The 13,276-nt window shown below is 36.0% G+C and overlaps 3 protein-coding genes across 3 annotated transcripts; 1 reads left to right on the top strand and 2 right to left on the bottom strand.

Moving 5' to 3' along the window:
• Positions 1–13: 13 nt before the first annotated feature.
• Positions 14–992, top strand: DSM5745_03638 (lytic polysaccharide monooxygenase auxiliary activity family 9 protein; the record flags this gene model as incomplete). Its single annotated transcript, XM_026745654.1, has 2 exons — positions 14–310; positions 360–992. 2 exons carry the CDS (start codon positions 14–16, stop codon positions 990–992), a joined length of 930 nt encoding a protein of 309 aa, XP_026606520.1.
• Positions 993–8,804: 7,812 nt separating this feature from the next.
• DSM5745_03637 (uncharacterized protein) lies at positions 8,805–9,589 on the bottom strand (the record flags this gene model as incomplete). The annotated part of the gene is made up of 3 exons (XM_026745653.1): positions 8,805–8,834; positions 8,868–8,966; positions 9,134–9,589. 3 exons carry the CDS (start codon positions 9,587–9,589, stop codon positions 8,805–8,807), a joined length of 585 nt encoding a protein of 194 aa, XP_026606519.1.
• Positions 9,590–10,754: 1,165 nt separating this feature from the next.
• DSM5745_03636 (sugar porter family MFS transporter) lies at positions 10,755–12,718 on the bottom strand (the record flags this gene model as incomplete). Its single annotated transcript, XM_026745652.1, has 6 exons — positions 10,755–11,072; positions 11,137–11,537; positions 11,593–12,038; positions 12,088–12,168; positions 12,219–12,336; positions 12,394–12,718. The coding sequence occupies 6 exons, from the start codon at positions 12,716–12,718 to the stop codon at positions 10,755–10,757; spliced, it is 1,689 nt and encodes a 562-aa protein (XP_026606518.1).
• Positions 12,719–13,276: the final 558 nt, after the last annotated feature.

Here is a 13,276-nt window from a genome sequence, read left to right as displayed (position 1 = left end):
CGGCCTTTTCATCATGAAAGCATTAGCAACTCTCCTCGCTGCTGGTTCAGCGCTCAACGGGGCTACTGCCCATTACTTCTTCCCCAATCTCATCGTCGACGGTGTGACGACCGAGTACTTCGAATACGTCCGCGAAGATACCCAGGGCTACATGCCCTACAAGAACGGCTACCAAAGCACAGACTTCCGGTGCAACGTTGGCTCGGAGGACTTTGCTCTCCAGACAAAGACCTGCACCGTCAAGGCGGGTGCCACCGTTGGCTTCGCAACCGATTTCGGCGCTCAAATCCAACACCCCGGTCCGTTGCAGGTCTACCTGTCCCGAGCCCCAGGGAATGTGTCATACTACGATGGGTCAGGCGAATGGTTCAAAAATCTACGAAATCGGGCCCTCGGCGTTCACCAGCGACGGGATCGAATGGGGGGTCACTGGTTTGGATCAAATTACCTTTGGAATCCCGGACGCGACACCGGCTGGACAATACCTGCTGCGGATCGAGCACATCGGCCTTCACGGGGCGTCTGTGTACGGAGGCGCCGAGTTCTACTTCAACTGCGCCCAACTTGAAATCCTCGGTGATGGTACGGCGACTCCAGGGCCTACCGTCCTGTTCGCTGGAGCCTACACCGGATACGAGCCTGGCATCCTGTTCGACATGTACAGCAAGCGATTTGTGAATTATACCATGCCTGGGCCGGCGGTTTGGCCGGCTGGGATCTCGAGCAATATTTCTGCTGACGGCGCCATCCATGTGCCTGATGATGATTCCTCTTGGTCTTTCGCGGCGGTTACTAGCATTACGGGCTTTGCATCCTCCACCTCTGCACGCATTTATCCGTCATCGGTTCCTCTGTCTGTCACCCCTACGTCTTCCAACATCCGTTCAACAGGCATACCTGAGCCGACTGAATCCGTCAATCCGGAACAAAAGTCCTCCCATGCCCACCTCCATGGCAAACATGGCCACAAGTCCCACTGCCGCGCCCGATAAACAGTCATTCCTAGTCCTCGTTTGTGGGTTCAGCCACGACATTTGCAAACCTTGCACTATCTACCGTCTCTCACCGTAGGTGATTTTGCAGTCGGTTGACTTGGCATTATCTATATGGAGACTCTAAATACATGAGCCACAGTAAAGCCAGGTTTTCGCCCTAACTTCAACTCGGCCTTCATTCCTTGTGTGCATTCTGCCTTCATTTTAGTTTCAGCGTGTACCCAAAATAGCCAGTTGCGGTTAGGGCGTGCTGGAAGTGGGTGCCTGAGGCCACCGGCGGCCTTAGGGCTCCGGTGAAGGAAGGTTTTTCCAGCCTAAATAACTACCTATAAAACTTTTTATTTATCCCTAGAATATCTAGCTTAGTATATTATATAATATAAAAAACTTTTACTTATTATAATTAATTATTTTTTTTAGTAGATTATAAGCCCGGGTTTACTTAACTTATATACTTAATTAAAAGTTTTTTTTTTTTAAGTTAACCTATACTAACTAAATATATAATATTTTTTTATTTTATTTATTTAGCTTTATATTTCTTTTTAACTTTACTAGTTATTATAATAATTAAAAAGCCTTATATTTAAAGCAAGGCCTTTATTACTAGGGTATAAATATTATAACTTTATTTTATTTTATATTAAATTTTTTATTTTTTTTTACCTTTTTAATTAATTTTTAACTTTGTAAACACCCGCTCCCTAGGGCTAAATATATTTAATTTTTTAATAAAAATAAGTTTTTTTTAGTAACTAAAAAGTTTTAAAATTTTTAAAGGTACTATAATACCTTTAGGTTCCCTAATTTAAACTTTAATTTTAACTATTTTTTAAAAATTTAAATTAACCTTTAAACTTTTAACTAGCTATCCCTAGTTATTAACTTTTTTTTTTTATAACTATCCCGGTATAAGCTTTAGTTTATTTAACCTTAACCTTATTATAGTAACTTCTTAGGCCTTATTATTTTTAATTACCTTAGGTTTTTAATCCCTAAGCGCTTTAATCCCTAGCTTTTAAATTATTTTAATTTTTTTATTATTTAGTTTTTTTATATTTAGTTTTTTTATATTTAGTTTTCCTATACTAAGCTAAAATAAAAAAAATAACCTTAATTAAAATAAAAAACATCCCGGTTTTAATATTAAAAAACTAGTAGGTTAAATAAAACTAGTAAATATTTTTAAAGCTTTAAAAGGCTAGCTATAACTATTTTTTAAAGTAATTAAATTAAAAATATTTTATAAAAACTCTTACTAGTCCCTTTTTTATTATACTAGCACTAGTAAGCAAAAATATTAAAACTTTTAGTTAATAATTTATTATAAGCCAAGCTAAAAATATAAGTATTAATAATAAAGTTTTAGTTACTATTATATTTTTTATATAGCCTTTTACTTAACTTATTATTAAGATTATTACCAAGCCCATGCTACTAGTAAATTATAATAAGGCTAAAATTTAATAGTAAAACTAGGACCATGCCGTGGCCTTAATTTTTAGTTATTTAAGGTTTAATTTATAAAATATTTTTATTAATAAGTAAATAATATATAAGCTACTTAATAAGATTAAAAGCTACCTTAAACCTAATATTAATATTATAATTTTTAAGGCCTGGGCTAATTTAATATTTTTATTTTATAATAAAACTATTTTTAATTTTAGCAAGAAACTTAGGGAGATTTAGCAAGAATTTACTTATATTAGTATTACTTTTTTAATTAAACTTATTATTACTGCTTTTTACCAAGCCTTAGGTAATTAATTTAATTATTTTAAGGCTATGTACTTTAATAATCATATTATTAAATATTTTTTAAAAAATACTATTATGCTAATTACCTTTTTAAATAACTTTATAATTATTACTAAATTTATTAAATTAAACTAAAACTAGGGCACTAGTACCCTAGCGCTTTTTTTTAATAAAATATTTAAGCTTAATATTAAATATTATAAAAATTATTTTAATATTATTTAAATATATAAAAACAAGGGTACTATAAATATTATTATATATTATTATTTTTATTATAATATATTATTTTATAACTAAAAAACCTACTATTAACTTTATTTTAAGCTTAAAATTACTTAAAAAAACTTTTAGGGTGGCAAGGGCGTTAAGCACCCTTAAAAAAATTTTAAATTTAAAAAAAATATAAAGCTTATATTTAAGCTAGTGCTTATAGCTTAAATTAACTTAAATTTTAAATAAAAGATTATTTAAAATAGCCTTATTTAATAAATTACTTTAAATAATAATTATGCCTAATATATTACCTATAATTACTTTTTATTTTAAAACCTTAAGCCTTATACTAGCCCTAGTATTAAGGGTATTAATTTTAAAGTTTTTAATACCTAGGGTATTAATATTATTAAAATTTTTTATTATATTAATAACTAGCTTAAAATTTTAGCTTTAAATAATATTTTATACTACCTTAATATATTTTTTATATTAATTTTTATTTTTTAATTACTAAATAAGCACTGCTTAGTTAGCTTTAGCTAATAAAATATAAAAGTTAAAAAGCTATAAAATACTAATATTATTATTTTATATAATTATAAATTAGTATAATACACGGCCTTTAAAGTTTACAAAGTATTTTTTTAACTTTTACTAGGGCCTAGTAATACTAGCTATTTTTATATTAATAACTTTTATTTTTTAAAATAAGTTTTTTTAGCTCTAGCACTAATAAATAAGCTATATTTTTAAAAATTAACTTAATAAAATAAAAAAGGTAATTTATAATATATATATACTTAAAGGCTATATTTATAAATTTTATATTATTACATACTAGCAGGCTAAGCCTTATAAAGGTATTATAATATTTATTAATTAATTATTTAAATTATTTTATATAAATATTTTTAGTTTATATTTACTTTTATTTAATAAAAAGGTATATATTAACTTTATTATAAATAATAAATTTTATTACTACTAGGTTATAGTACTAGCAAGTAAGAATAAATTTATTATTTAAGCTTTTTTTATTATTTATTAATATAACATGCCTAAACTCCTACTGCGCCGCGTACGCTGTAATTAAAAAAGAAAAAATATTTATAATTTATAATACCTTATTTATAGCTTTGGAGTTATTATAAAAATATTTAGTATAAATTAATATAAATAAAATAACTATACTAAAGTATTTATTAGCAAGCTATTTAGCCTTATATAATTTATATTATATAATACTAAAGCCCTAGCTAATATATAATTTAAGTTTTATAAAAATACTAGTTATTTATATAATTAAACTTTATATTTTATATTAAATAATATTATATTATTTAAAGCCTAGTATAGCTATTAATTAAATATTTTTTATATTTATATTTTTTAGTTTAAGGTTTATGTTTTAAACCTACTAAAAAAGTAAAAAAAGCTTTATAAAAATAGTAAAATAAAAACTAAAAGGCTAGTTAAGTTTAATAAAAAAATAAATAAGTTATACTAAGTTTTCCTGGATAATAGCTATATAATTTTAATATATAATATTAATATTATTAAGGATTACTATATTAGGCTAGATTTTTTAAAAGTAATTACTTTAGCACCTTTAAAAACCTTTATTTTTAAGGCCTTACTAGGAGTTACTAAAACTTTAAGCCCTCCAGGGATTTTTATTTTTAAAACCTTATTTTTAAGCCCTTTAAAAACCTTTATTTTTAAGGCGCTTAAAGCACATATTTTTTTAGGAATTCCTATTTTTAAAACTCCCGCCTTTTTAGGGATTTTTATCCCTAAAAAAGCACTAGCCAACACTAACCTAAATACTAAAAAAACCTTAAAAATAAATTTTTAAAAAGCCTAGCTTTTAAGGGCCTTTTTAGGTATATAAACCCTAAAAATTTAGTAGTAAAAGCTATTAATTTAGTTACTAAAGCTAATATATTTTTAAAAAATTTAAATTTTAGTTATAATACTAGCCCGGTGTACTATATATATATTTAAGCTATTATTAATTTTAAAAAAGCTTTTTAAATCCTGGATAAGCTAGTTTATTTATTTTATTTTTAAGATATTATTAAAGCCACGTGAAATAGGATTACCCTAGCTAATAAACCTTATTTAAATAACCTTTAAGTACTAGCTAGCAAGCCTAGCTTAAATAATATTTTAATACTAGTTATAATACTTTATAAGTAAATTTTTAAAAAAAATAAATTAATAATTTAATAAGCTAAAATTAAAAATAAATAAAATAAGTGGTTTAAGGGCATGTAAAAAAAATATAATTTTTTAATAAAAAATAAGACCTAAAATTTTATTAACTTACCCTTTAAAAAATACTTACTTTCTAGTAAATAAGTTTTAAAAATTAAAAAAAAATTAAAAAACTAGATCCTTTGCTATAAAGCTTACTAAATAATTTATAACTTTAAGTAAGTTTATAAGCTTAATTATTATAAAACTTTTACTAAGGTAATAAAGCTAATAAGCTATAAGCTTTTATTTATTATTATTACCATGCTAAACCTTAAAATTAAATAAATAAATATAAAAATAGTATTTTTATATAGGAATATTAATATTATAATTTTTATAAAATAGCCTTACTTTTTTACTAATAACTTTAAATATGTTTACTAGCTTTAAAAGGTTTTTTATAGCCTAAAGTAAATACTATAAATTTAATATTAATTATTTATAAATTTTTTAGCTATGCTAGGCTTTTATTTTATTTATTTAAACCTAGGAGTTTTTACTAATAATAAAATTTTTATTATTATATATATAAATAATTTTTTGCTAGTTAATAAAAATAAAGCCTAAATTTAAAGAATTAAGAATACCCTAAGTAAGTACTTTAAAATATTTAATTTTAGCCTTTATTATTATTATTTTAGTATAAAGGTTTACTAGGATTAGGCTAATTAAATACTTTAACTTTTTTAACTTAGTTATATAAATAAAAATTTTTACTAGTTTAGCATAAATAATTTTAAGGTTTATAATATATTAATAAATTCTTGCTTAAAGCTAAAACCTGCTCCTAAGAAGTACTTGGCTTTAATAAATATTTTAAAGTAATATTAAAGTGCTATTAAGTTTTTAATATACTTTATACTAGGTACTTAGGCTAATATTACCTATTTTATATTTATTTTAAGCTATTTTTTATTAAACCTATAAAAAAACATGTGGTAGCTATTAAGCGCGTGTTTTACTATTTTTAAAACTTTATAAATTATAAATTAATATTTTTTAGGAATTTTTAGCCACTAATTAGCTATATTAATATTAATTAAGGTAGTAACCTAAAAACATGCTATTTTATTTTTAAATATATATTTTATATAGGCTTTATAATTATTAACTAGTTTTTTAAGTATTAGCCTATTATAGCTTTATTTTTTTATAAAGCTAAGTATATAAAAAAAATATAAATTATTAAAAAAGCTATTTAGCTTTGCTACTTACTAAAAAAGCTTATAAATACTTAAAAGGTAAATTTTATAATTATTATAATTTATAAAAATAATAAAAATATTATAATACTAGCTAGTAACCCCTAATTTTATGCCTGGAGTAAGTATATTAATATTTAATATTATTTTATTTAAAAAAAAAGGCTAAAGGTATTATTAATATTTAGTTTATTTTTATTAAAAAATAAATAATAAATAGCCTTATTAAGCTACTAGGGCCTAAGGCATTTAAATATTTTAAAGCCTTATTAAAAATTTTTTTTAAATTTATATAAGTAGGTTTTTTAGTAGTTTTTATATTAAAATTAATTTTTTTTATACTAAACTTATAATAACTTGTGTATTATAAAACTATATTTAATTATTTTTATTTTTAGCTTATTATTATTTTATTTTTATTTTTAGAAATTAACCCTACGGTAAAGGTAATATAATATTATTTTATTTTAAAATCTTACCTTAGTTTTATATAATACCTTAATTATAATACTAAAAGTTAATATATTTTTAGCCTAATTTAATAAAATCCCTGGTGCTTTTTATATCTACCCGCAAGAGATTTTATTTTTAAATATTAAAATATAGGCTTACTAGCGTGATTAGCTTATTAATTACTTTAATTAAAATTTTTATTTAATATTTTTTTAGGCTTTAAAGCACGGCTATACTATATAATTAACAGCCTTTAAAATTTTAAAACTTTTTTAAATTAAGTAGCCTAATAATATTATTAGCTTTTAATATATATAAGTTATTATGGTAATCTTATTCCCTAATAAAAAAGGTTTAAAAAAAATATTATTATTTAGGATTATAATTTTTATTATAATCCCGCTAGCCTACACCCTAAAAACTTTATATTTAGGGCTTAATTATATTTATTATAGCTACTAGGCTAATATTATATTATTTAAAATATATAATATTATATTAATACTAAGTTTTTTTAAAAAAATTAATATTTAAAATATATATTTTAATAAATTTAATATATTATTATACTAGGTAATTTACCTTATATTAAAAATTAAGATTTTTAAATAACTTATTATATACTAGTCTGCTACTACTAGCTAATACTTTTTATATAAACTAGGCCTTAAACTTACCCCTAAAATAGCTTTTATATACTTTAATATTTATTATTACTTTTTTAATTATAAAAAAATTATATAATTTATAAAAAAGCTAGTAAATATACTAGTTAGCCCCTAAATTTATAAATTACTTAACTTATTATTTATTATTTATTTTATTTTTAGGCCACCCGGTGCCCGGAGTTTTTATTAAAAGTTTATTATTTTATAATTTTATTATTATTTATTTATATTTTTAGGAACTATTTTAGCCTATTAATACCTAAAGCTTTTATTAATACTTATTATTTTTATTATTTTAATTACTAGCTTTTTAATACTTATTTATAAATTATATTTTTAAAAAAGCTTTTTTTAGTGCTAATAGCCTATAGTTTATTAATTTAAAAAAAACTTTTTTTATGCTAGTAGCCTATAGCTTATTAATTTAGGGAAGTTTTTAATATAAATAAAAAAAAGTATTAAAAATAAGTACTTAAGGCTACCGGCGGCCTTAGGGCTTTAATAAAAAAAGGTTTTTTTAGCCTAAATAATCCCTTGTAAAACTCTTTATCCATCCCTAGAATATCTAGCTTAGCACATTATATAATATAAGAGACTTCTACCTACTATAACTAGTCATTCCTTTTAGTAGGGCGCATCTCATACACCACGAATCAATTCTCTTATAACAAATTCTGCCCATTTTAGTACACTGTGTCAGGAGGCAGAGCATCACCAATGCACAAATAAATCCAGACGCCAGATTACGCAACATAGACATAGAAGTAAATACCGTGAACATGGAAGAAACCTGTCATCTAACTAACATATGACCGTCCACCCATTCAATAATCTATACAACCCGCTTATTCCTACACGCAGTTCGCTCGCAGTTCCCCAATTTGCCATCCGCTCGGCCCTGCCCTTCAACTCATCCACCAGCTCAATCCCAGCCCTAGCCGCCTCGTCCAGATCCTCCTCGGGCAATCCCAGCACCCCCCAGGTCCCTCACAGGCACCAGCAGAGATCTTGGAACCCTAACATTCCTCCAATTACCTCTTTGAATCGGTCCATCTATTCCCTTGGATGAGCTTTAGATAATGGTACCTTTTGTTCTCCCGTCACCCTTGACCGCGCCGGCACAGGGGTAGGGTTGATTCTCTCCGTGCATTATGAGGAGGTCGGGAAGCTGCATGCCGGGCTTGAGCTGATACCAGGCCGCTATCGAATCTGGCAGGTATGTTTACTGATTTATTTAGTCTGGGCTCTTAGGCTTGCAGATCAGGGTCAGAGTTGCACTCCGAGGACACAGTATTGCGCTAGTCACGAACCTGGACTGGGCAATCACATGGAGAGGCATTGTTCACAGGAATACATGTGTTGCCCTGGGCCCAAGGTTGAAGCGGCGAAGAATCTGCGAGATGCTGAGGCTAGCATAGGGTTAGTTATCGTTGTGAAAAACCATGTCTGTTCCTTGCGCGAGTCTTGGCTTGGACGGAAATAAAGAATATCTATAACCGTACTGGAGAAGAAACTCACCTCCCCAAAGCCCCAAAAACCCCCAGAGATCACTGCAGCTCCTGCACCCCACCCTCACCCCAAGCTCCTGCGCCGGAGCAACCGCTGCCTTGGGTCCCTGCCGTCCAGAAGGACCCTCAAACTCATATACCTCCCCCGGTCTCTGTCTCTGCCCACCCCGAGCCCCCGTCCCCTCTATATGACTATACGCCTTGCTCCTCCCCGCCCGCACCCACATCGCAATCAACCCAACAGTCGCAGCTACCAGAGGCACACCAAGTCCAACCCCCAATCCAACACCCAACGCCACATCGTCACTGCGCGTAGAAGAGCCGTCCGTCTCCGTGTCTGTCTCCGTGTCGTTCGACGCCGGCCCAGCAGAAGCCCCAGGACTGGAGGAGGAGGAGCTGGAGCTGGAGCTGGAGCTGGAGCTCTCGACCAACTGCGCCACGGAAACATGCCCCTCCTGCCAGTTCACCGTCGATGCATTCTCCGCGCAGAAGCCCGTCACCCAGCCTGCCTTCCCGCACGTCATCACCTGGTTCGGGTTTCCGGGGCACGGGTAGATGTTTGCCCAGCCGTTGGGGACTTCTGCGGGTGTGGAGGAGCAGGGTGATCAGTATGATATCCGATTGTATGAGGAGAGGAGGGTAGGGTAGGGTAGTGGCTCACCGGTATGACAGACACGAGGACACTCAGCAGCAGGCCAGTTCTGGTCTGTGCAGGCACCGCGGTAGGCGATGTTGTACCGGGCGCCGAAGCACAGGCGGTTGCTTAGGCATGCTTCGCCGGTTAGGCAGCAGGCGCTTGAATTGGGGCAGGCCTGGTAGTCGTTTGCGACGTTGCCGTTGGGCCAGAAGCAGGGTGGTGTTTGGGCGAGGATTGGGGTGAATGGATGTGAATGTTAAGAGCAGCGAGGCTACCTGCATGATGTGGTCGGGTGGTTGAAGAGTCCCGAGGGAGTTTGCCGGGGATTCAATGGTTGGCGGGGCCCAGCTGGATCTTTATACGAGTTCGTGTTGCTGGGTGTGATGGTGATGGTGCAGGCGGTTACTCGGACAGCCGCATATAGGTAGGGGTATTGCTATGTCACTGTGAGCATCACTGACTTCTAGACACTGGCTAGTAAAGAAGATACGGGTTGACAGTGAACCCTGTGGATATTAGCCCAGGCACAGAGTGTACCCTAATGCCCGAATGACAAGGTATGGGATGAAGGACAAGCGGACTTTGCCCGGGCTGCTCACCTGGTTTGCAGTGTCTTCATCTTAAGCCTTGTGTGACTGTCTTGATACACGCAGCCTACCAATGGCAGTTGAGCGCTTATTGTTGTCCAACCGACTATGAGCCTCCTTGGTCGACCAGATGTCGTACAACAGGACGACAGGCGCCTAGTCACAGCCACTCAACAGCCCCCGTCTGTTGGTGAGTTCAGGGTAATCAGCTACTAGACGCCAGATATCTGTTTCCCAGGCTTTACCTTCCGACTGGCCCAAAGCTCCATTCCCAAGTGCATGGCTATTACATCTCCACTTCAATTTGCCAACAATCATAGCGAGCAAAGGCATGATTCATGGTCATTCATGCGCAAATGCCGATAACACAAACATAATGTCATTCCGGACAATATACATTGATTCAATTCATGTCGAGGCTATCAGGTCGAGAAGGCCACGAGCATAACCTGTCCAAGACATAATTCAGACCTTCTCTTCCTGCGAGACTCGTCCTTCGTCCACATGCACACTACCAATAGCCGCCTTCTCCGCCAACTGCTCAACACGCTGGTCGAGCCCAACATCCGCCCGCGCCTGCGCCATCATAGCAGCATCCTCCGCCCCAGTTCGACTTCCAAAAACCCGATCCATCTCCTCAAGCGACGCCCCTTTCGTCTCAGGCAGGAAGAACCAGACCCACAAGATGCCGGCGCTCAGGAACCCCGCGAACCAAATGTACGTCCCGTACGCCCACATGTCAAACATATCGGGCGTGTAGAACGCCACGGCGAAGTTGTTAATCTACACGCAATGCTAATTAGCTTTCGCGGTTGACATGGCGGGTGCAGGTGCAGGTGTCTCTTACCCAGTTACTCGACGCCCCGAACGCAGCGCCCTTCGAGCGAATCGACAGCGGGAATATCTCAGAGACCAGCGTCCAGCTCACGGGGCCCCAGGTGGCGCCGAAGCAGCCGATATACAGCCAGATGCACGCGCACGCGGCCCAGCCTGCTGCGGAGTGGCTGGCCCAATCGTGTCTGCATTTGGCGACGATTACCGCGACGATGATCATGAAGATGAGCATGAAGAAAGACCCGACGATGAGCATGGGCTTTCTGCCGAACTTGTCGATCACGAGCATGCCGGGGACTGTGAAGACCAGGAAGAAGACGCCCGTGATTCCGGTTGCGAGGAGGGCCGTGGTGCCGCCGGTCATGCCCAGGTCTTCGAACACGTTCGCGGCGTAGTAGAGGATTGCGTCGATTCCTGGTGAGCAGTGTTAGTTAGATTGACGTTGGGGGTTGAATTTGGCTTAGCGGACCACTCCATTGCTGCCAGAACATAACGAGCCACGCTGTCGAGACTCGTTTAAATGCATCCCATTTGCGCAGAATATGCCAGTACTGCGCCAGCTCGCGCATGATGACGCTCTGCTTCTCCTTCTCGGCGAGTCCGGGGAAAGCCTTGGCGAAGGCGCGTTGCTCGAAGAGGGTCTCGGCCTGGATCTCCTTGTGCTCCAGGTCAATCATGGGGTGGTCAACGGGGAGATTGCGGATGTAGGCCAGTGTCTTGCGCGCTTCCTCGTCCCTGCCTTTCTTCGCGAGCCATCGGGGCGAGAATGGGAGGAACCAGACCCCAACCATCAGTAGAGCAGCCGGAATGCCTTGGATGATTGATGGCAGCTGCCAGGCGAGGTTCGTTTGGGTCTCCCCTGTGCCGCCCATGTGCATGTTGCTCGAGTAGCCCACCCAGAACGCGAGGAACATGCTAGCGGCTGTCAGCGGGCATTGGGATTCATCAGGAAGAGCAGACATACCCGAGAATGGTTGCGAATTGATAGAATGAGACGAAGAAGCCGCGCATCGAAGGTGTTGCGAGTTCGGCGTTGTATAGCGGCCTGGGCCTCGTTAGTCACGGCCCGCGGCTAGGAAAATCAGGTCCACGTACCCCACGCCACTGAAGGTGCCAACACCGACGCCGGTGAAGAATCGCCCAGCATAAAGTAAAGAAGGGTCATGGTACTTCGCGCCGATGTATAGGTAGCTGCCGAGGACGACCCAGCAGGCTAGACAAAACATGAGCACAGAATCTCTAGACACTGAAAAGAGAGAAGAGAACATACAAGCCATGAACATGGTGTACTTCCTCGAGAAGATCTCTCCAAGTATACCAGCAGTAAGCGACCCAAAGAGACCTCCAAGCTGCAAAACCGAAGTCAACCACCCCGTAGCGCTAGTGGAGTTGACCACGGACGGAAAGTTGTCTTTGAAGCGGTACATGACGAGCGACTGGCCGAGGACTCCCTGCTGATACCCATACTCGAAGCCTCCCAGCGACGCGAAAAAGGCAATTACCAGCAGCTTCGGATTATCAAGGACATGGCGCCACCGGTTCTGGTAAAGAGACTTCTTGCGCTCCTCGTGCGCGGCAACGTCAACGGGATCCATGCTGCGGTTCTTGTGTACGGCGCGAAACTGGATTCATGAGCTGAATCTGGGGACCGGGGCCTTTTTGACTACCCCGTGGAGAAGCCGGCAATGACGCGGGGAGCAGCGACTCCAAGCGGAGCGAAACGCGCCATGCCGTGATTTCTGCACAAGCAGCGGGTGCCTGTTTTGCTCGAGTCTGGAGTCCAGCGTCTAGAGCTTCCCCTTTGGATAACTGGACGACGCCTCGTTGGAACTAGGATCAACTAGGGCATGATTTGTCTGGCCGGCGCATAGCCTCGGGCTTAATCCTGCCTAAACGATGGGGTCGGAATTCCCCCGATGTGACGGTCACACGGTGTCAATTGCGGAGCCCCGGGTTTCACCACCCAGGCTAAGGCCTTTTCCGCGAATGCTTGAGCTCGGACTTTCAGCCCTGACCCCTCGGCTGATGGTGGGGTGATCAGGTCAGGAAACCAGGAATCCTTGGGCCGACGCCCGCTTAAATACTCCACGTTGGTATCGTCGGTGCGGGGATGAGACACGCCAGGGAGCTGCCATTGGTGATTTTAGAGACTA

The sequence above is a fragment of the Aspergillus mulundensis genome (genome assembly GCF_003369625.1).
Source record: "Aspergillus mulundensis strain DSM 5745 chromosome Unknown scaffold_2, whole genome shotgun sequence".
In the NCBI taxonomy this organism is placed as follows: domain Eukaryota; kingdom Fungi; phylum Ascomycota; class Eurotiomycetes; order Eurotiales; family Aspergillaceae; genus Aspergillus; species Aspergillus mulundensis.
The sequence above is the reverse complement of the archived record's forward strand: the minus strand, read 5'-3'. Positions and strand labels throughout refer to the sequence as shown.